This window comes from Podarcis cretensis, assembly GCF_951804945.1.
Source record: "Podarcis cretensis genome assembly, chromosome: 2".
In the NCBI taxonomy this organism is placed as follows: Eukaryota; Metazoa; Chordata; class Lepidosauria; order Squamata; family Lacertidae; genus Podarcis; species Podarcis cretensis.
In genome coordinates, this window is record NC_137171.1 from 12,189,822 (window position 1) to 12,212,088 (window position 22,267).

At 47.5% G+C, this 22,267-nt stretch overlaps 1 protein-coding gene across 1 annotated transcript in view; it reads left to right on the top strand.

Annotated features, from left to right (window-relative positions):
* Nucleotides 1-9,033, top strand: part of LOC307210677 (cyclic AMP-dependent transcription factor ATF-7) — a 115,029-nt gene extending 105,996 nt beyond the window's left edge. The window contains exon 12 of the mRNA XM_079966759.1: nt 3,403-9,033. Coding sequence (XP_079822885.1) covers nt 3,403-3,620 — 218 coding nt within the window. The 3' untranslated portion in view covers nt 3,621-9,033. The remainder of the gene's footprint in view (nt 1-3,402) is intronic.
* Nucleotides 9,034-22,267: the final 13,234 nt, after the last annotated feature.

Here is a 22,267-nt window from a genome sequence, read left to right on the forward strand (position 1 = left end):
AATAGCTGCTTATTTCCTTCACATCTGAAGGGAGGGCGTTCCACAGGGTAGGCGCCACTACCGAGAAGGCCCTCTGTCTGGTATCTGTATCTGTATCTGTGTGCTGGAGCTGGAGCTGGAGCTGGAGCTGGAGTCAGAGGCAATAACAGATGGAGACCGAGACAAAGGTGTCCTGGATTAGCTAAACTGGAATGAAGACTTCCTTGCTCCAATTTTCCAAGGCTATCTCAGATTCCCAATCCTGAGTGAGGTGCACTCGAAAGTAAACCCCACTGGGTTTGATGGGGATACATAATACAGATTTTATCTATTTTAATTTATTTAGAACAACAGACAATTACAACTGCTATTCTGGAAAGAAAGTGAAGGCAAATCCTTTGTGACCATAGTATGTGGTGTGTTCACTCGTACACAGAGAAGGGAGCTTGTGGAGGGGGGCGGGGGCCTTCTTTTCCCATGCCATACAACAGGAAAAACATGCTTTTTTTAAAAAAAAATCAATAAATCGTTATTATTATTTTTTTAAATGGCCCCTGAATTGTTCTGAGACTACAAAAAAGCCCCACAGTTTACTTTAAAGAACCAGGAAAAATAAAGAGGAAGCTATCAGGAAGGAAAGAACTCTGATGGGGTAAAAGAATAGGGCAGCTGCTGAAGATGTCAGGGGCGTGCAAAACCCAGGCTGCAGGTTATCCATCTGTGGACTAAAGGAAAATGCAGGGGAGGTGTTCCTCCTCCTGCTACTGCCCACTGTCCATTCCTTTCATTTGAACTGCTTCTTTACCCCTAACCTATTTATCTACCCCCTGACTCGACCACCCCATTTCCACAGCCTGGGTTCTTGAAGTCTCCTGCATCAGATCAGTTAGTAAGATCTGGGATCTGTGTAACCCTTTGATGCTGGAGACAGGAGAGACTTTGGGCCAGATCCTTCCTTGCCCTAATATTTGTAGTGCCATTTTGGCAAAACAGCTTAGCTTGGCTGCTGGAGATGCGGAAGCGGGTAGGAGGGAAGGAACAATAATACATGAGACAAGAGACTGTTTGCGCTGCAGAAGGCATCACTGCTGTGAGTATTGAGAAATGCCACTTGCCTGCAGTGAACACACATTCGCGCCTTGCAGAGCTCTTGGCATATGCTGTTTATTTTGATTCACTGCAATGACTCACCGTTTGAGAAATGTGGCAGTGAAACCAAACTGACTCCCTCTTCTGCCTCCCAAGGCTGTTCCTTTGTGTACAATGCAAGAAGGCAGCATGATTCTTCCACCACCACTCCTGTTATCATTTAGAATTTATCATTCGTATCATTAGTCTTTGTTGTCTGCTTGCTGCAGGAATAGAAATTCAGTTTGCATCTGCATATTAAAAATGAAATTATCTCTCTCTTGCACATGCACACAGACACACAGTCTTTTTTATTATTGAGATTTGTGACTAAGCAATTCCTTAAACAAAAATGCCAGAGGGCATGGATAGAATTACAGCTTCCTCGTGCACAGTTGGGTTATATTATTTGTGATACCTTGCAAGTAATTTTTATGTTAGGGCGGGAATGCCAAAATACCATAAACTGCAAGGAGACAACAAGGCAAAACAACACAGGATTTGCAGCACACTATGCTAAAGGTTTGTTATTGTTGTTCAATAGGACATGAAAGTAAAAGCTGGATACTTCGTTTAAAATTTGAGTAAATAATACTGAATGGCATGTGAATATTGGTTTGAAACAGCACTGTCATGTACCTATTGTAAGACTGGATTTTCCTCCTGTGTTTCTGGATACACAGGTGCACTCCTGGGACAAAAGTAGCAGCTCGTGGCAGTTTTTCGCTGCTTTTGAGCTTGACCACAAGTCAATAAGTGTGTTTGTACTAGCTTGTTTTCTGGGATGTATACCAAGAACAGATGGTGCTATTCACAGTGGATTCCGAGTGAAGGCACTGATCACGGCTCCATTTTCAGGTTTCGTTCCAGGAAAAGTTTCTCTCTAAAGAAGGAACAAGCTTGAATCCCCATGATGTTCCACATCATGGTCTAAGACTTCACATAGAATATTGGATCTTTGAGCTGGAAGGGTTCCCGCATCCCACTTGAAATAGAGCCTTCTTGAGTTGGCAGGTGTGCTGCTGTCAACGGAGAAGAGCTCTGTTCAAAGCTACTGGGATGTCTGCTTCTTGAAACAGGGGGTCTTGCCCTGGCAAAGTGAGCTCTGTTTTGAGTAAGCTGGAGCTTCTCTCAGCCATAGGTCTTCTAGAAAGCAACACAGGCTTGGTTGTTTCTTCTTCTTCTTCTTCTCATAATGAATGCTGAAATCATGCTGCTGAACCTCGAGCCGCATATATATGCCCTGATAATTTTGTTGCTGCTTCTTGAAAAACTGGGAGAGGTGGCGGATATAGAGAAATAGTTTCCGGAACTGTGAAGTGGCCATGTTTAACTGCTGCTGAAAGAAGGTGGCAGGCAATGTTAAGAAGGCACAGTGCTGGAAATTCATCATACCTTGTACTAGTGATTGAAGGACTGATTAAAGTCTGGTCCATCCGGGTTCTCATAGGGGACGTAGCCCGTTCTGTTTACAGGTAAAAAACAACAACTTACAAGATTGCCCAAAGTTGGCATGCCACCTTCGTTCTCCCAGCCTTCTTCTAAGCTTATAAAGTATTCAGTCCCTGCAGTGTTTATATGGGGAGCAGCCATGGGGTTTTTTATACAGTTCCCCCTGAGAGTGACAGAATATCACCATGTTCCATCACAAGAAGCCCCGAGTGCATGCTGTTCAGGCTATGGGCGAATGGATATCCTATTTTATAAATGTTTTTAAAGCAAATTGATTGTGGGGCAGAGACAGTGCATAACCCCCAGGCTGCCTCGTATCAGAATACACTCAATTGTGGATTCTGAAGACGGCCACCAGTCCGATCTGGGTCATGATCCGTCTTGATGATCTGTTTTGGAATCCTAGTAGGGCAGATTCCTCCTCCATCTCTACCTTGTATGTCCTGAAGGAGGCAAACCATGTCAGCATTCCTCCAGAAAAATCTCCAGAAGATGGATTTGTCACAGTGACAGGTGACACGTGGTATGGATTGTGCTGCCTCCTCACCTGAATTTGCTATGGAGTCCTGGATGAATTACTTATCCTACACTAAAATGTGGTGGTGGCATTTGCTGAGTCAGTAGCTAGTCTTACTGCTTTCCACCCACAGGGTATATTTGAGAAAAAGAAAGCGACCTAAAACGACATGATGAAATGCATATGGTGGGAAGGGACAAAATGGCTGCCGTGTTGTAATCTACAGACCTATGGGATTCTTTAAACACTTAGCACATGATAAGAGACAACCTTTTTCATAATTCTTCTCTCTCTCTCTCTCTCTTTCTCTTTTTGAAAAAATACAGAAAGCCCCAAGGAGAGTTCTGAGCCCACAGGTTCCCCGGCTCCTGTCATCCAGCACAGTTCTGTGACGGCCTCTCCCAATGGGCTGGCTGTCCGCTCTGCAGCCGAAGCTGTCGCCACATCAGTCCTCACTCAGATGGCAAGCCAAAGGACAGAACTGAACATGCCCATACAGTCACACGTCATTATGGCTCCCCACTCCCAGTCTGCTGGCAGATGATGTCGCAAAATGTGTGACATAGAACTAACCAATAAGAACTTGCAGCTGGAGAGACTGATCATAACTAAGCCCCTCGATCGATATGGGGTGGATACATTTTTGTTTTTGTTTTTTGTTTTTTTCTTAAAGTGAGTTAAGGGCAGCTACGGAGCTTCTAACTAAGTATATCCCTATTCACATCCTGGCCCAAAGTAGTACGATGACCATCCTGTTTCTAAACGATGGCTTCAAAATGAGCAGCTTCGCCACCCCTTAGGGACGATCGGCCGTCGTATGGAGTCAACAGCACACTTAGCCTTGCTCGGTGTGGTCTTAAATGGTTAATGTTCAGGTATAACTTCCACTAACACTAAGCCTCCCTTAGCTTGGTTACTTATGGTGCTTTTCTCGAGTTGGCCGCTTTTTAGCAAAGGGAAGCAGCTCTTGGGAGAGGCTGTGGCGTTTTGCTGGTGCTGCCCGTTTTTATGAAAAAATTAGCACCCCCCCACCCCCGCTGCTTTCTGACATTTCCAGTGTACCCATCGCCACTGCTGTAGCTGGCTTTCAATTCTGCACTTTCACACCAGGACTGCAGCTCAAGGCTCTGAAGGTGGTAAGCTCCATAACCTTGTAGGTTTGATTTCCCCCATTCCCAACTGTTTTGTGAAGCGAGCAAGCAACCTCACTCGTAGCTGCTGCGGTTGAGGGCTGTTGGTAGTCGCCGCAGTGGAAATGGAAAACCCGTTGCAAGCATCTCAGACTGCAGAGTCTGTAGCTGTGCATCAGATCAGAGACGAGTGCATTAATCGGTCACCTTTTCACCTGGTACAGTTCCTAGCCCGGTTTGGCTGTGGAGGTAACCATCAAGTTACGGTACTTTGGTGTTCCAGTTGTTAGGAAGAATAAGCAGTGCTTCCACTGGGCAGAAGGCAAAGCTCTGACACTCCATGCACCCCCTCGCCTCTCCTGCACCTAGCAGAATCTGAATAAAATTGAAACAATTAGGATCTGTATGTGTGCAGAATATGCACCCTGATCGGGTCGCCCTAAGTTTGTCAAACTTGACTAGGCACCTGCTGCCTAGCGGATGCCTTATGCAAAGCTAAGCTGAGCTGAGCTGATGTCAGAGTTGCCCTGTTTTTGAAGGAGAGGCAGGAAGCCTCTCCATAGGTCACACATTTGAAAGGTTTCAAAACCCCTTTAACCCCTGCACATTTCAAAGGATCGCCTGTTGCATTTAACCCAGTGAACTTGCTAAGACTGTGGCCTTAAATCATGGAGTGTCTCTTTCAAGGGCAAGAGGCTGGGAGGAGCATTCTTTTCTCTTTTTTCTCTCTTCTTGCCCCCGCTTTGAGTAATCATGTTCCCGCCGCGCCTTCTCCCAGCCACTCCTTTCAAATGCAGGACTCCTAGAGCACTGGTGTCACAAGGGTATATTACGTGAAACGAAAAATCTTGGCATTTTAAAAGGGCGCTTGGAGTTGCTTTCTTCCTGTTGCCTCTTGCTTGTTGCCAAAGCGCATTTGTGTGTGTTGCGTGTGTCTGTTCCTCAAGTCGGCCTTGAGCTTTTGCTAACTGGGTAGCTGTAGATATCAAGCCTGCATCCCTAGCAAGCAGGAGGCAAGCCTGTGACTATTACGCTGCAGCTGTTAGAACAGAAGCCCATCAATGCCAACATTTCCTTCATTTTGTCTTCCTTAAATATGTTTTTTTTAAAAAAAAAAACTCATTTGAAAACATTCTGTTCTTTTTAATGGGCTTTGTACACCATGCTGCCAAACCGTGTAAGGTTCACCATTAATGACTTTTTTTAACCCCAGTTTTGGCAAATTTTCCCATTAGAATATACATTCGCCTATTCAAGAATCTCGGTATCAATTGTGCAATGTGCAGATTTTCCACAGTAGGTGATCTCCCTTGTCTTTTTAGCTTCTCAGGGCCTCGACGTCTTTGCTTTTTGACCCATTTCCTTGCCTTAGCCTGATCTCGGTTCTAGTCTATTATTCCGTGACCTTTTATTTTTCCTTTCTCCTCTTGGGTTCCTTTTCCTTCCCCCTTTGTTTAAAATCAGCAAGAAATTTACTCTCAATGCCTGCAGACTTCCTTTTAGCAAGCATTTCAGACATCCGGTCACTTGTCTTCTCTCCTCCCCCCCACCCCCCGCCTTCCCCCTTATTTGATATGTTGAACATGCACAGAGGCAAGTACTTTGAATATAACTTGTCCCAACAGGGTATCTGTTTCCTTAGTGACAGCTCCGATAACAAGACCCAGCAGGTGCAGCAGCCAGGATCCTCTAAGGATAATAGAACAGGAAAGGAGCTTGCTGGCTAGAGGACAGATTGCAACTTTTTTTTTTTCTTTTGGCCCCCTTCAAAGCCCAACAATGCTGTGTTTTCATTTTAAAAAAAAAATCTCAGAATCCTTTTCCTGGTTGAATGCGTGCCAGAAAAGATAAGAAGGTAAGGTCTTCAGCTTGGTCCTGCTTTCTAGGGGAAAGGGGATTGAGGTAAAGTTGAATCCAAAATACGAATTAGTACCACCTCTCATTAACAGACGCTGTGCTCTTGTGGGAGATGATATCTGAAGCTGATTCTAGTGTTAGTCATACCACCAGTCCTTCTGAGTACTGTTGACTCAGGTGCTTGATGGCTCCTCAAAAGAGGCCTTCTTCAGAGCTGCTTCCTGAGATCCCTTTAGCTGGAAATGCATACAAAGCACATGCCCTGTGCCCCTTTTACTATGGCCTCTGTCCTCATCAGAATCTGCTAAACAGATTTTGATTGGGCGTTTTCAATAGAAAGTCACCTTAAGCCTGGCTCTAGAGCAGCCTTTCCCCAACTTTGGCTCTCCAGTTGCTGTTGGACTACAAATCCCATCATCCCCAAGCGGCACGGCCAGTGGCCAGGGATGGTGGCAGCTGTATAGGCACCCCCCCTCATTTATGCAGGGGTTATGTTCCAGGTCATCATGCACATAAGCTCATTCCACCCTCTTCCGGTGCCAAACATGGCATGCGCAGTTGCACGTGCATCGAACACGCACAGATTGAGAGTTGCCTATATTCCAAAAATGTCTGGGGACTCAAGGTTGGAGATGGCAGCTGTGGAGCCATGGGAAAGAGATTGTCCCCTTTCTGCCTGCCTCTTGGGGATTCCTTGCCTCTGCCCCATCCTGCTGCTGCCAGTGGTTGCCACAACCCTAGAGAGCCAGTGTGGTGTAGTGGTTAAGAGCGGTAGATTCGTAATCTGGAGAACTGGGTTCGCGTCTCTGCTCCTCCACATGCAGCTGCTGGGTGACCTTGGGCCAGTCACACTTCTTTGAAGTCTCTCAGCCCCACTCACCTCACAGAGTGTTTGTTGTGGGGGAGGAAGGGAAAGGAGAATGTTAGCCGCTTTGAGACTCCTTTGGGTAGTGATAAAGCGGGATATCAAATCCAAACTCCTCCTCCTCCCCTTCTTCTTCTTCTTCTTCTTCTTCTTCCTACGGGCCATGTTTCCTTATGGCAGTCTAGCGGTGTGCGCATATGTGTGCAGAATCATAAGGTAAAGAGAGCCACGATAAGGAGCAGGAAAAGGCGCAGAGACAACAGCCATCAGGGAGAAAGGGAGACTTTGTAGATGGCATTGCAGTGCCTTAAATGGACTTGGAATGGTGCACAAGCTGCATGTCGAGGCAAGGAGAAGTTATGGGCCCAAACCGTTTCCCTGTGATAGCGCTTATGTATCAAGTATATTATCCCACCAGTCCCATCTTGAACAGAAGGAACTCAGCCTAGCTCAGTTTTTGTTGTTTAGTCATGTCCAACTCTTCGTGACCCCATGGACCAGAGCACGCCAGGCACTCCTGTCTTCCACTGCCTCCCGCAGTTTGGTCAAACTCATGCTGGTAGCTTCCAGAATACTGTCCAACCATCTCGTCCTCTGTCGTCCCCTTCTCCTTGTGCCCTCCATCTTTCCCAACATCAGGGTCTTTTCCAGGGAGTCTTCTCTTCTCATGAGGTGGCCAAAGTATTGGAGCCTCAGCTTAATTAGCTTAATTAATTAATTAGCTCTGTTAATGCAGTTATTTAATAGCTTAACGCATAGATAAGACAGAATTCAAATTTCCTGAGCTGAGAAAGGGGAACTGGCAGTTTTATTATTTGCTTTTATAAAATGGCTTCTCCCTTTCCCATGCACCTGTCGCAAGGTGGCTGCCTCTTTCCTGTTCGTGTGCTTCTGGGGAATGTGGGGGTGAATTGATTGTGAGGGCAGGGCCTATTTCATGGGCCTCTGCCAACCAGTTGTTACCCTGCCAGGAGGCAAGAATACTGAAGGTGTACACAACTTGCTCTGCATACACTGTAACAGTGTTCTCACACACACACACAGAGAGAGAGAGCACCACATGGCAGTGTGAGATCTAACACCAAGGGGAAGGAGTACCCACGCAGGTACAGGTGTGTGTGTGGCCATGTTGAATTCTGAAGAAGGATTGTAAGGTACATCCCAGTCCAAGGGTTTTGCCAGAGCAGGGAGACCTTGTATCAGCGACATTCTTCACAGCTAGGGGAGAACTCCTGTGCCATAATTTCCCTTCTAACCCCAGCTGCTAATTAGCGTAGCTTGTGCCAAGTTCATTCCTACAGCTCAGACAATCTTGCAAGGATCGAGTGGTAAAGGTTTTCTCTTGCAGCACCCTTGGTTACCAGACCAAGAGGTTAGCAGATAACGCTTACTCCAGGATGGTATACACCAAAAAGTAATTCCTTTGATATAAGCAGATATTCCATGAAATAACTGCGCCAACGTCTCTAGCATAGGGCAAACATGGTAGTAATGAGAGCTGTATGAGCTGTGCATTGTATGTTGGAAACCAACAGCTGATTTACATAGTCTGGTTCAAGTAACCTAATTTTCTACCGAACTATTTTCTGGAATTTTCATAGAGGTATCTGGACTCCAAGTCTTTTCATCCCATAGCATTGAACATGATAACTGGGGCTGATGGTCCCAACATACAGAGAGACGCCTGCCCCTGCCTTTCAGCATGCCCAAGACTTACTCAACATTTCCTTTTAAAATACTACAGTGTTAGTAAAAAAACAACAACCACCCTATAGATGGCTCCAGTAGATCTTGGATGTCTCCAGCTGCTTCTTAAAGAATCATGCTTAGAGCACCTTCCTGTCTTAAAAGATGTAAAGATAATGTGTTGCGCATCCCTCTACTAATATACCATTCTGTGTCTAGTGCTTTAAATCAGCCACACACACCCACTAGACATGTTTTTCTCAGCATAGAAGATCAAGTGCTTAAAGTGAGCCTTGTTCTTCTCTCCACACACACAAACACCCGGCAGATGTTCAGTGTGAAGAAGTTTACAGAAATAATGCCTTGCCAGAGTCGGCCTTTATAGGAAATTTGTCTGACCCAAAGACGTGACTTTGTAACCCCCCTCGCCAGCCCTCCATGGTAAAAGATAGAGATAACGGGCATTTTTCTCCTCTGTAGGAAGAGCTGTCCATTTTTTCTAAATCAGGAACACTCCTAATTCTTCTGGTAGTTGGGACCTGCCTTCCCATAGGAGAAATTCCTAGGTACAACCCTGCCTGTGACATTGATCAGTGGATCCCCTGCCCCCCCCCAACCCGCCTGCTTTGGCTTCTTGCTGACCTGATGCTGAAACCTCCTCTTACCTCTTCTCTCCTGCCAGCAGAAAGGTGAAAGAAGTGCCTTTTATGTCACTAGGCTCTGGGCCTAACCTGCTATATAGTTTTTTGGTTTTTTGCAATTCATGCATACTGGGGAAATTACCATTTCTGCAGTTGCATAATATAAAACAGAAGAGAGATTTCAGAACCCAGACTTAGTCGTTCCTTCACTCAGTTGCCCGCTCCCAATACCCCTGTGGTGCTAGTAAGTAGTAAAAACCGTTAGGCTTGTGACAGACTGGCATGGTAGGGGTTGTTGTTGTTGTTTAGTCGTTTAGTTGTGTCTGACTCTTAGTGACCCCATGGACCAGAGCACGCCAGACACTCCTGTCTTCCACTGCCTCCTGCAGTTTGGTCAAAGTCATGCTGGTAGCTTCAAGAACTCTGTCCAACCATCTCAGCCTCTGCCGTCCCCTACTCCTTGTGCCCTCAACATCAGGGTCTTTTCCAGGGAGTCTTCTTTTCTCATGAGGTGGCCAAAGTATTGGAGCCTCAGCTTCAGGATCTGTCCTTCCAGTGATCACTCAGGGCTGATTTCCTTCAGAATGGATAGGTTGGATCTTCTTGCAGTCCATGGGACTCTCAAGAGTCTCCTCCAGCACCATAATTCAAAAGCATCAATTCTTCGGCGATCAGCCTTCTTTATAGTCCAGCTCTCACTTCCATACATCACTACTGGGAAAAACCATAGCTTTAACATGGTAGGGGTTAGACCCCATCATTAACCTTATTTGCTAGTGTGCATAGCAAGCTTTGAGGTCAGCCCCTTTTCTTGACCTTCTTTCCTATAGACATTTTGCTATTAAATACAGGTTTTAAAAAATGGCTGGCAACTGCAAATAGAATGCTTTCTTTTCTCGGTTCTCGTCTGCTATGCACACAGCTAGAGATATTTCTCCTTGCTTGCCTTCCCAGAACAGCCTTTGGATGAAGTTTGACACCCTTCTGGATATTCCTTTCCAAATTTCTAGCTGAAGACAATCGTTTACCTCAGTTTTGAGTTTTGTCTTCCTTTTCTTTAGAGTTCCTTCACCCCCTGTCCATCTCTCTCTCAGTGAAAAGTACTTTTCTCAACTTAGTGTCTTTGCTCCCTTCCCTTTCTCCAAAGAACTCTCTTTTTAAAAAGAAAAGAGAGAAAAGAAAAGAGCTTAATTCACACAGATGGTTTTGGTTCCATTCGAACAATAAATCATTCTGTCTCACCATCACACCTCCATCCCGTTTAACCAACTACCCACATCTGAGCAGCTTGTTAGAATCCCTTCCCTCAGGAGGGAAGAGTTGCCCTTTCACATTGCAGACCCTGTAGTGTGTTGGAGGAAACTCCAGGCCCTTCTTAGTGCCATATCCAGTTTGCTAATTTACAGGCGTGCCTGCCCTTTCCACAAAATTGTTTCCTTTTTGATAGGATACGGAATGTTTTGGCTGGTGTGTGTGATTTTTGGCCCTTGCGTTTGATCCGCATTTCATTGAGGTAGTGGTGGGGGAACGGCTCTGCTTTCCTGGCTTATATCTTGCAAATAATGTATTACAGCTTGGAATGCTGTTCCTTCTGAGCCTAGGGTGTGTTTGTGTATGTTCAGAAGAGCAGAAATTGAATCCAGGTATTCGCAGGCAGCCCTTTCCATAGTTTAGATGGAAAAGAACATTAAGGCGGCTAGAAAGTCGCCCGGCTGCTTCAGCCTTCTGGGGTGGCCAGTACAAAACAAGAACATCCTCCTTCCCTTCACCATTTAAGGGTGCCCAACCAGAGGGTCTTGCCCTGTCCTGGCTCTGCCTTTTGGTAATGTAGGTAATGCTATTTCCCATGAGCTTCTTCCCTCTTATGGTTCCACCCCACCCTTACAATCCACATGCCAGGAATAGTTGGGAAACTCCATAGCTGCCCCAGAGGCTGAGCTGTGATAAGGCTAGCACATTTCTCAGGCTTCATTGAATGGCTTTACTGTGCCTTTCCTTCCTCACCTGCTCCTTTGTAACATGTTCCATCCGCTATCGGGTGCATTATGCCTTTCTGAATTCCAGTTGCTGGGAGTTCTGTGGGCATCTAGTTGGCCACCATGAGAACAGGGCCCTTGGCCTGATCCAGCAGGGCTCTTTGCATGTTAACAGGAAGTTCGTTAGCAGGGGGAGGCATAGAGGACTAATAAAGGTGAAAGCTGGATGAGGAGCAGCAGTGATAGAAAGCACAAAGTTTCATCTTTTGATTGACATGTACTGTATTTTTCGCTCTATAAGACGCACTTTTTCCCCTTCAAAAATTAAGGGGAAATGTGTGTGCGTCTTACGGAGCGAATGCAGGCTCCTTGGAACTCCCACTGCGCTCCGGGGGCTTCAGGCAGCTATCCGCAAGCCTTCCGAGCACAGCAGGAGTTCCCACTGCGCTCCAAAGGCTTGCGGTTAGCCGCCTGAAGCCTGGAGAGCGAGAGGGGTCGGTGCACACCGATCCCTCTTGCTCTCCAGGCTTCGCTTCGCTGGAGAGGCGCTGCACAGTTTTCCCTCTCTGCGCAGCGCCCCTTCAGCAAAGCGGGAGGAGAAATGGAAGGGGCTCCGTTTCTCCTGCTGCTTTGGTGAAGGGGCGCTGAGCAGAGAGGGGAGAATTCCCCCCCCCCCCCCGTTCTCCCCTTCCTATGGTCCAGTGCGTCCTATAGAGTGAGAAATACAGTAAGTTGACATGAAGCTTTTTAGACAAAAAAAACTGCTGATCCAGCTATGTATACAGTGGTGCCTCACAAGACGAAATTAATCCGTTCCGTGAGTCTCTTCGTCTAGCGGTTTTTTTCGTCTTGCAAAGCAAGCCCATTGACAGCTTAGCGGATTAGCGCTATTAGCGGCTTAGCGGATCAGCTGATAAGCGGCTTAGCAGCTTAGAAAAAGGGGGGGGGAGGAAAAAAACCCCGCAGGAACTCGCAAGACATTTTCGTCTTGCAAAGCAAGCCCATAGGGAAATTCGTTTTGCGAAGCGCCTCCAAAACGGAAAACCCTTTCGTCTAGCGGGTTTTCCGTCTTGCGAGGCGTTCATCTTGTGGGGCACCACTGTACTAGGTTGCAGTCACTAGTACTTTACCACTAAAACTATGAATGATACTGCTCCTGCCACTGTTTTGTGTTTTTGTTTTTGTTTTAAAGTTTGCACTGGAATCGTTTTTGCATTTTCCAGTTTTTCTTGTTTTTCTATACCCAACCCACCCTTCCCCTCAGTGCGAAATGCGTAGACCAAAGAGAAGCGGAGGTTTTCAACATGGCTAGACCAACAAAGAGTCCACAAAGACACAAATTTGGTCCCTAGTCCACGAAAACTTACGCTGTTATGAATTTGCTAGTCTTTAAGGGGCTGCAGGATGCTTCATTTTTGTCGCAACAGATTTGACGTGACTGTCCTTCTGGGAATCTAATTAGGACTGCGTGAATGGGTGCTGCAGATACAAACTGGTAAATGCTGTCTGGCCACTGTGGGAAGCAAGAAAGACCTTTTTTGGATAGAACTGGAACTCAGCAAGTGGTAGAACTCCTGTTTCCAGCTCTGTTCAGAAAGCAGGCAAAGTAACTTTGTCTGTTCTAGAAGAAAAAAAATGGAGGATGCAACAGCAGTAGGCAGAAGAAACTGGGGAAGAGATGACGCTGACATTTGCAAACTGGTTATGGGAATAAGCTATTGAAGCCCACGTACATTTCAGGAAGGCCACGTCGTACATGCTTTGCTGATATAAAACAGTGCTTTTTTTCTAGGCTTGATTGGCTTGCCTTAAGTTGAGGGACCCAGCCCCTACTTGATGTAAGGACTGAACAAAGACATTTGCACCCAGAATAAGGGTTTTGCAGCCAAAATGCATTGGATTTCTGCACCTGATTTCAACAGGCTGCATCTTCAAAACATGCAGGTCTATCTTCCGTGTATGTAGACAACCTGTGCAGATTGCGAACAGTAGGGCTACATTCGCTTGCTTCCTTGTTACATGCATTTGTTTCCAAAGACAATTCCCCTGCTCTACAGTAAAACACCTTGTCCCACTTGGCCTCCATTCAGCAGCAGTGCAGAAGCCAGACAACAACAACCTTTGAATGTGCAGCTCGATGGGTTTTTCTTTTCGTTTTTAAAGATTTGTTTCTTGCCGCTGCTCTAGCGCAGCTGTCGCATCTTGCTGGTTCATCAGATTGCGTGTTGAGCCTCTGGCCTAATTCACAAGTACAAAACTGCATGGGAAGCTGCTGTACTCTGAGTCAGGCTGTTGGTCCATCTAGCGTAGTATTGTCCACACTGATTGGCAGAGGCTGTCCAGGATTTCCAGACGGGACACTGGCAGCCCTATCCAGAGGTGTTGGGGGTTGAACCCGAGACCTCCGGCATGCAAAGCAGTGTGGTTGCATCTTGAAGCACGACAGCATGGAAGTGAGGCCACATGTTGAGCTGTTTGTGTGGAAGACCTTGTCTTCTTTATGTTACAGGGTGTTTTCATCATGTCATTGCAACTCCCATAGGGAAATACGCATTGGCATAGTGGAAAATGCCAGAAGTATGTGCAGAGCCCTTTGGGGAAGCAGTGGTGGCATATGGGCCTACCTCCACCCCTTTGCATTTCAAGTGGCTACGGGGAGCAGTGTGAACGTATTTATTGGGCCTATTATTTTGTTTTATTCTGAATCTTCAGACGCTGAAAGCAAAGGCTAAGTTGAGCCGAGCAAACACTCCCTTCGTTTTTCCCCTTAAATGTTCATAATTTGCTAACAGCCTGCAAAGTGACGTCCGGGGGACAGATTTTCACAGCATGCTCACGTTGTATGGCCTTGCTGCATGCTTGGGAGAGCATAGGCATCATTTGTGCTCTGAAGGAGACAAGTTGCAGCAGGTGAAGGCGCAGTAAGCATAATCCCTAGCGCATTATGTCAAAATGGAATGCCTTTTATGTTGCAGTCTGTTGATATTGGGTTAATTTTCCAGCTCGGTACGTGCATATTATACATATTTGCAAATACATGCACAGCCAAAGAGTGTTTTATGATGTCACATTTATTTCACCCACCAGGACAGCATTTTCAAATAGCTCCCAAGGCTGCATAAGAAAGGGGGTTGTCTGAATGTGTTGCCTCAACTTCCTTTCGAAATGAGTCCATGATTTGAGGTTGATTTTACGATTAATCACAGATTCTATTTGTGCAAGGTGCAAGAGCCCCCGTTCTGACAAACCATTCTAATGGGATGGGAAATCATTCTAACGGGTGCGTCCGGTGTGGGTGGGTGTCAGTGTCAGAACGGGCTCTTAAGATGGAGAAAAGAAGCTTGTTGCAGCAGGTTTTCCTGACTCTTAGGCCCTGTTCTCAGTAGCGCTGTGTTTGATAGTGGTGTTGCAGAAATTGCACAACTGTCCTGGGAAGTCCGGACCGTATCAGAGTTTTGAGGAGAAGGAGCCTAGGTGAGGAGACCAGTTGCATCATACTGGTTGTCCTCACTTAGCAATAAAAGATTCTATGGCCCTTCCAATGTATTTGGAACAGCAGCTTAAGCTGAACAAGCACGTTGGTAAGGAAAATTGCAGTGCAATAGGATGGCTCAGGAAAACTTGGCAATACTTGAAGTAGACAAGGAGTCTGTATGTTCAGGTGACACAGCTGAGCTAGATTCCCTTGGAGAGAGACTTGCTTCTACAAAAATACTGGAATGAAACCCATTGCAGGGTGGCATAGCAAGGAGGTAAAGAACAAAACAGTCGTGCACAGGCTCACTGAGGGAAGTCTGTTTGCTTCTCTCTTATATTTTGACCTGAGCTAAGCTAGTGCTCATATTTTGACTCCAGCCAGCAGTACTCCCACTTGCAGCGTCTGAAGGGGGGAGAATCATGTCTCTTTCCTCCCTTCCCTTATTTTAAGCCTACCTTATAGCAGAACCCACCTTGTCACATCTGTTCTCGTCTCCCTCTTTCTTCTGTGTCCTCCTCAGAAAATTTGCATTTTCTTCACATTTCTGGGACAGAGAGAAATAAACTTTGCTATCGGAGATCTCCATGTACAAACATCTTAGCACACTTGCCTTTGTGGATGAGAGTCGCCCCAGATACTTGCAAGCCTTATCTTGGTCCTAAAATCTTCCAAACTGGTATCGCACGGAGTATGAATGCTCCTGGTTTCCAAAAAGAGGCTCCATTTTCCAAATAGCCCCATCCCAGCTCTTCCATCTCTCTCCATATTCACAAAGCCTTCCATCATTGTTGCAAAACTTCAAGCTATGCGGGAGTTCATGCGACGCCTTCCTTTTCCACAAGTATCTGCCCGGTTATTTCCTTTATTAAAAAAAAAAATGTTATGTTTTCAAATATAGATATATTATATGGAGAGCTTTTACGATCAATAAGTTGAGGGTAGGAGGGTGGGGGAGAGAGATCCCTGAATGCATAACCACGAAAGGGGGTTTAGTATCTCATAAAGTGAAATACGTATCTATGAATATATATATATATATAGAAATATATAGGCATATATCAGCTCTTTTCTCCTCGATGGCTGCCGTTCCTTATGCAATGACATTGTTGACATGTCACTTCTTGAAATGTATGCAGGTCTGAGGTTCCCAACCCCTCCCTCTCTCAACAGAGACTTTTGCTTAGACTCTTCTGCCTTTTGATAGCTACGTGACTGGGCAGGGGGCTGCTGGAGGGGGGGGGGCAGAAAGGCGGAAAGATGCATCTACTTAACTGGTAAGCCAACCAATAATTCACCGAAGTGCTCCTGTGAGCAGGTCCTCACAAGCTAGCATTTTTTGCCTGTCTCGTGGTTCCCGTGGCCCTGTGTTTTTTGCTACCACAGGCCTGGGTGAGCTGTGGCATTTCATCTTTGTATCCTGCTATTTTTAAAACAAATAAACTACGTACATTAAAAAAAACACACACACACGAAAGAAACCACCAACCCCGGCACTTACCAACTTGTTCTTTCAGCCACTGTTCTTACCAAACATATAATGTGCCTTTTTATTTATGCTGCAAATGTAACATTAAAATATTAACGTGGACAAGTTTGTTTGCATTCCCTTTCGCTCTCTGCATCACCAAGTGCTTCTGCCTCCGAAGGCTAGGATGGGGCAGGATTCTGCTTTCTCAACGGATGCTTTCTCTCAAGTGCGTCTTTCTATTCCTCTTCGAGTCACGCCAGAAGCATCCACCCACAGGTCGTCCTGTCTGCTGCGCTTTTGTCCGGTCGTGGCTGGGAATTGAACCTAGGCCCTTGTACAAGCATCTCTGCCACCACTGCCTCCTGGAAATGCCCCTCATTCCTGGAAAACCTTCCTGTTAGAGCAGATAGGGAGTCTTTTTCAAGTCTTAATTCTTTGGGGGGGGGGGAGAGACTGTAGGCCTGACATGGGGCTATAGAGGTCTGCCTTTTTTCAGATGTTAAGAGCAGTGTTTGACCCCAAACGAGATCTTCAGGGATCCCCAGCTGAAGGCTGTTGAGGTGGTCATCTCCTTTTTGTCCTACAACTGCCATGATCCCTAGCTAACAGGACCAGTGGTCAGGGATGATGTGATGGCCTGGGATTCTGACTCGGATGCTGAACCTGAGGGATCCCAGCCTGCACAGGAGTCCCCGCCTCCAGAACCAGCTGAGCCAGGGCTGGGGCATGAGCCTGAAGGGTCCTCACCTGTGCTGGATCCTCAGGTGCAGGCACCAGCTGAATCTGCTCTGGCTCCTGAGGTGATGCCTGCAGGTGCTCCACTCTCAGCCCATCAGAGAAAGCTAAGGTTGCCTCTGGGTCCGGTAACCCTCCAGCCTCTCCTGAGCTGCAGAGGCTCAGGGCAGAGAGGCGGAGGGAACTAAGTTCCCACAGGAGGAGTGCTCGCCTCCAGGCCAGGAGAGGCAAATCACCAGAGGATCAGGGCAGATAAAAGCCAGCCAGCCCCAGTCCCAAGTTGTGGGAGCAACATTGTTGGTTGCTAGTTCCTGCCTGAATCCTGTCCTGCTTTCATCACCTGCCCTGGCTCCCTGCTTGCAAACCTGTTCCTGATTTCACCTGACTCCCCACCCTGCACCCAGCTTCAGCTACTACGGACTGCCTCCATGTTGCACCTTTGACCACAGACCGGATTTGGACCTCGCCTCTCGGGTAACCCACGGGACCAGCACAGATGATGGGAATTGTAGTCCCAAAACATCTGGAGGGCCGAGTTTGCCTATGCCTGGCCTATAGGCCTCTGGTTTGTCCACCAGGCGTGGCCCTATGGTGAGGCAGCCACCTCAGGTGGCAGGTGCTGGGGAGTATTTGTGAGGTGGCAGTACTCCACCCCCGCTATTCCTCCTGAGCTGAGCTCCCTGGCCAGTCCCCTCAGATGGAAGGCAGAACTGTGTGTCACCCAGTCTGCCCTGTACCCCCTAAACTACCCTCTGCCCCCAGGTGAGATGGAGGGGGCTACCTTGTGTTGAAGTTAGAGCCAACGGCCCATCCAACGACCTTCAGTACGATGAATGGGAGGGTGGGCGCCATCTTACCCTTCACCTCAGCTCCCTGTCGGTTGCTGTGCAAACAGAATACAGTGGTGCCTCGCAAGACGAAAAGAATCCGTTCCGCGATTCTCTTTGTCTAGCGGTTTTTTCGTCTTGCGAAGCAAGCCCATTGACGGCTTAGCGGATTAGCGCTATTAGCGGATTAGCAGCTTTTAGCGGCTTAGCGGCTTATCGGATCAGCTGATAAGCAGCTTAGCGGCTTAGAAAAGGGGGGGGGGAACCCCGCAGGAATTCGCAAGACATTTTCATCTTGTGAAGCAAGCCCATAGGGAAATTTGTTTTGCGAAGCACCTCCAAAACGGAAAACCCTTTCATCTAGCGGGTTTTCCGTCTTGCGAGGCGTTCATCTTGCAGGGCACCACTGTACAGGACTAGATCAGCAAGGAGTGGGAAACCTTTTTCAAGGATCTCATTAGCCTGGAAAAGAGGAGATACGATAGCCATCTTCAAATATCTCAAGGGCTGTCACATGGAAGAGGGAGCAAACTTGTTTTCTCCTGCTCTGGAGGGTAGGACTCAAACCAATGGCTTCAAGTTACAAGAAAGGAGATTCCGTTAGGAGGAACTTTCTGGATGTAAGAGCTGTTCAGCAGTGGAATGGACTCCTTTGGAAGGCTTTTAAGCAGAGTTTGGATGGACATCTGTCAGGGATGCTTTAGCTGAGATTCCTGCATCGCGGGGAGTTGGCCTAGAGTTGGGGCCCCTTCCAACTCAGGCTTCATTCCCAGGCTTCCAGGAACCACATGCCACTGGCAAAAGTGGGCAGAACAACAGATGTAAATGTTACCTTTGTGCAGTAGGCTAGTTTCTACACACACACACAAAGGGGCATTTTCGGAGGATGCATTCCAGCCAAGTACAGTGGTACCTCGGGTTACATACGCTTCAGGTTACAGACTCCACTAACCCAGAAATAGTCCTTCAGGTTAAGAACTTTGCTTCAGGATGAGAACAGAAATCATGCTCCGGCGGTGTGGCGGCAGCGGGAGGCCCCATTAGCTAAAGTGGTGCTTCAGGTTAAGAACAGTTTCAGTTTAAGTGCGGACCTCCGGAACGAATTAAGTACTTAACCCGAGGTACCACTGTACGTTAAAAACATTCAATGCAAGGGCAAAGCAGAGCTGGTGATCGGTTTGGCTGCCCGTGGGGGTATGACCTAGGAAGACTTCCAGACTTCCATCTGGTCCTGGAAGGCTCTACCCCAAGGGCCTGAAGTTCCCCTCACCCTCTCCTTCGGTTTGCCACTGGAGGCTAGAGGTACCAGTGTCAGCCATGGAGGAAGTCCTCTCCTGCCAACGATCCAGATAGCTGGTGCATCAGCTGCTAGGCTGTGCTGCTTCCTCAGACCTGTCCTTTGTTTCCAACCAAGTGTGAGCCAACAATGAACCTGTTACCAGAACGACCAAATGCCACTGGGGGTTGCATCATAGAGGAGTCATACTGCTTTGGCTCTGCTTGGTGCTGTTTGTGTCCCCTTTGTGATGCCTTCAGGAGTCTCTGAGAGCCAGTGTGGTGTAGTGGTTAAGAGCGGTAGTCTCGTAATCTGGGGAACTGGGTTCGCGTCTCTGCTCCTCCACATGCAGCTGCTGGGTGACCTTGGGCTAGTCACGCTTCTTTGAAGTCTCTCAGCCCCACTCACCTCACAGAGTGTTTGTTGTGGGGGAGGAAGGGAAAGGAGAATGTTAGCCGCTTTGAGACTCTTTAAAGGGAGTCAAAGGCGGGATATCAAATCCAAACTCCTCTTCTTCTCTCTGGCTCTTGAAGAAACATTAAATGGATTAATCTCCCAGCCCCCAGGGCTCTTGCATTAAGGCAATCTTCAGGAGCAAAGGAAGCTACTTTGTACTGAGTCAGTCCCTTGGTCCACCTAGGTCAGTCTTGTCTGCTGTAACTGGCAGGGGCTGCCACATTGGGGGGGGGGCACCTTTCCTAGCCCTACTGGTGGAGATGCTAGACTCTATCACTCAGAGCTAGTGTCCTTTTTCCAATGAGTTTCTTCTTACTGGATTCAGTCTCTGAGCAGAACTTTCTCCAGTGGCACAGTCAACAAGTTGTTTAGTTATTTAGTCGTGTCCGACTCTTCGTGACCCCATGGACCAGAGCACACCAGGCACTATATGCCTGTTATCTTTGTCCATGGAGTTTTCTTGGCAGGGATACTAGAGTGGCTTGCCAGTTCCTGCTCCAGGTGGATCACGTTTGGTCAAAACTCTCCACTATGACCTGTCCATCTTGGGTGGCCCTGCACGGCATAGCTCATAGCTTCTCTGAGTTATTCAAGCCCCTTCGTCACGGCAAGGCAGTGATCGATGAAGGGGACAGTCAACAAGACACCCCCCCCCCAAAAAAAATATTTTTTTTCATTCATTACATTTTTATACCACCTTTATCTTCCAAGTTGCTCAGTGCAGATCTTGGGGAAACAGTGGCCTTTCAGACATCTTTAAGCTCAGTGGCATAGCGTGGGGGGTGCAGGGGGGCCGGCCGCACCGGGCGCAACATCTGGGGGGGGGCGCGCTCACACTCGCAGCTCTCTGCCCCTACCTGGCTCCACGGGTTAGGGGGCGCAAATTACTTGCCTTGCCCCGGGTGCTGACAACCCACGCTACGCCACTGTTTAAGCTTCCACCAGCAGATTGAGAGTTCTAGTCCAGGGGTCAGCAAACTTGTTCAGCAGGGGGCCGGTCGAGTGTCCCTCAGACCTTGTGGGGGGCCAGACTATATTTGGGGGGGTGAACAAATTCCTATCCCCCACAAATAACCCAGAGATGCACTTTAAAGAAAAGGACACATTCTACTCATGTAAAAACACACTGATTGCCGGGTCGTCCTCGGGCCGGATTTAGAAGGCAATTAGGGCCGGAAGTGGCCCCCGGGCCTTAGTTTACCTACCCATGTTCTAGTCCAACTACATGCTGAGGGTTGCAGGATCCCACCACCTATTTTAACCAGCAGACTGATCCCCTGTGAGTTAAAAGGAAGAGAACGAATCAGCTTAAATGCTATTTAATTGGTTCTTAGCTACACTATCAGGGATCTGCGTAGGCTTGCTGGGTATGTGTGTGCCCTAGATTTTTTTTGGGGGGGGCTGCCCTAGATTCACGGCAGCATCTCGAGTTCTGGTTGCCAGTCTGCGATCCCCCCCGTGGTGGTGTCGTAGAATTGCAGCGTGCTCGCCTTTCTTGACGGAAAGCAGTTTCAGCCTCTCCAAACCTCGCTAATATAATAAGCCTCCCTGTTTAGTCACATATCTTAGCCCGCATTTCCTGCTGTCAACCACACGATGGCAGCATTGCTCCACCAGAAGTCGCAGCAACTACCGAGTCCAAATGGAGATCTTCTAAAGACAGCCCGTCTGCATTCATTTCACTGAGTGCAGGAACCAGTAACCTGCAAACTGCGCCCTGTATTGTTACTTGCCCTCCAGAGTGCGGTTGCAGATGTATATTGCACAGGTCCCTGTGCACAGCTCCTTTGCAGGGGTGGGGGCACTATTTGTTCAATTAAATAAATGATTATGTCCAAAAATATGAGGGAACTAAATGCATAAGAGTGGATTAATTAAATACACGGGTTACTTTTTTAAAGTTATATTATTTACCTGGGGGAGTGGCCTCTCCCTTCCCGATTGCTCCATTCATCAGCCGCCCACCCCCCAAATTTAACCACCTAGACCATGGGTAGGCAAACTAAAGCCCGGGGGCCGGGTGCAGCCCAATCGCTGCCTCAATCCGGCCCGTGGACGGTCTGGGAATCTGTGTTTTTACATGAGTAGAATGTGTGCTTTTATTTAAAATGTATCTCTGGGTTATTTGTGGGGCATAGGAATTCGTTCATCCCCCCCCCCCCCAAAAAATACAGTCCAGCCTCCCACAAGGTCTGAGGGACAGTGGACCGGCCCCCTGCTGAAAAAGTTTGCTGACCCCTGACCTAGACGAGCGTCCCCTTCTCACCGCATGCAATTACAAAACCTGTTTTTACCTTCACAATCCTGTTTTTGAAACCAGTCCTTTTCTACAGTGGTGCCTCGCAAGACGAAAAGAATCCGTTCTGCGAGTCTCTTCGTCTTGCGGTTTTTTCGTCTTGCGAAGCAAGCCCATTAGCGGATTAGCGCTATTAGCGGCTTAGGGGCTTAGCGGATAAGCAGCTTAGCGGCTTAGCTGATCAGCTGATAAGCGGCTTAGCGGATCAGCTGTTAAGCGGCTTAGCGGATCAGCTGATAAGCGGCTTAGCAGATCAGCTGTTAAGTGGCTTAGCGGCTTAGAAAAAGGGGGGGAACGGGGGGAAAAACCGCAGGAACTCACAAGACATTTTCGTCTTGCGAAGCAAGCCCATAGGGAAATTCATTTTGCGAAGCACCTCCAAAACGGAAAACCCTTTTGTCTAGCGGGTTTTCCGTCTTGCGAGGCATTCGTCTTGCGGGGCACCACTGTATTCTGCGGCCCCACCCTACACCCATTTTCATCTCCACCCCCATTTCATA